Source organism: Merops nubicus, unplaced genomic scaffold (genome assembly GCF_000691845.1).
Source record: "Merops nubicus isolate BGI_N331 unplaced genomic scaffold, ASM69184v1 scaffold33980, whole genome shotgun sequence".
Taxonomy (NCBI): domain Eukaryota; kingdom Metazoa; phylum Chordata; class Aves; order Coraciiformes; family Meropidae; genus Merops; species Merops nubicus.
The window spans coordinates 978-1,304 of NW_008584068.1; the positions used below are offsets into that span (position 1 = coordinate 978).

Sequence of the window (327 nt, forward strand, 5' to 3'; positions counted from 1 at the left end):
GTGCCCCCCACCTCAGCCCATCATCCCCCCTCTCCTTTCCTTGTGTCTGCAGCCCCCCCCTCCCGGGTGCCCCCCCAACGCCGCCCAGCTGGCCGTCATGCAGGGAGCCAACGTCCTGGTGACGCAACGCAAGGGAAACTTCTTCCTGGGCGGCTCAGACGGCGGCTACACCATCTGGTGAAGAAGGAAGGGGAAGGGGGGAGAGGGGGGGCTACATTTGTCTAAGGAAAGACATCACATACTGTCAGCACTTCTCACGATGTAACTGCTTTAGTCCATATTAACCTGAAGTTGCAGCTCGGGCCGGCAGCGGCGAGGTGTCTTCCT

At 60.9% G+C, this 327-nt stretch overlaps 1 protein-coding gene across 1 annotated transcript in view; it reads left to right on the forward strand.

Moving 5' to 3' along the window:
- DAZAP2 (DAZ associated protein 2) overlaps nt 1-181 on the forward strand; it is a gene marked incomplete at its 5' end in the record, with an annotated part of 1,114 nt that extends 933 nt beyond the window's left edge. The window contains 1 exon segment of the mRNA XM_008943104.1: nt 53-181. Within this exon segment, the coding sequence (XP_008941352.1) occupies nt 53-181 (129 nt within the window).
- Nucleotides 182-327: the final 146 nt, after the last annotated feature.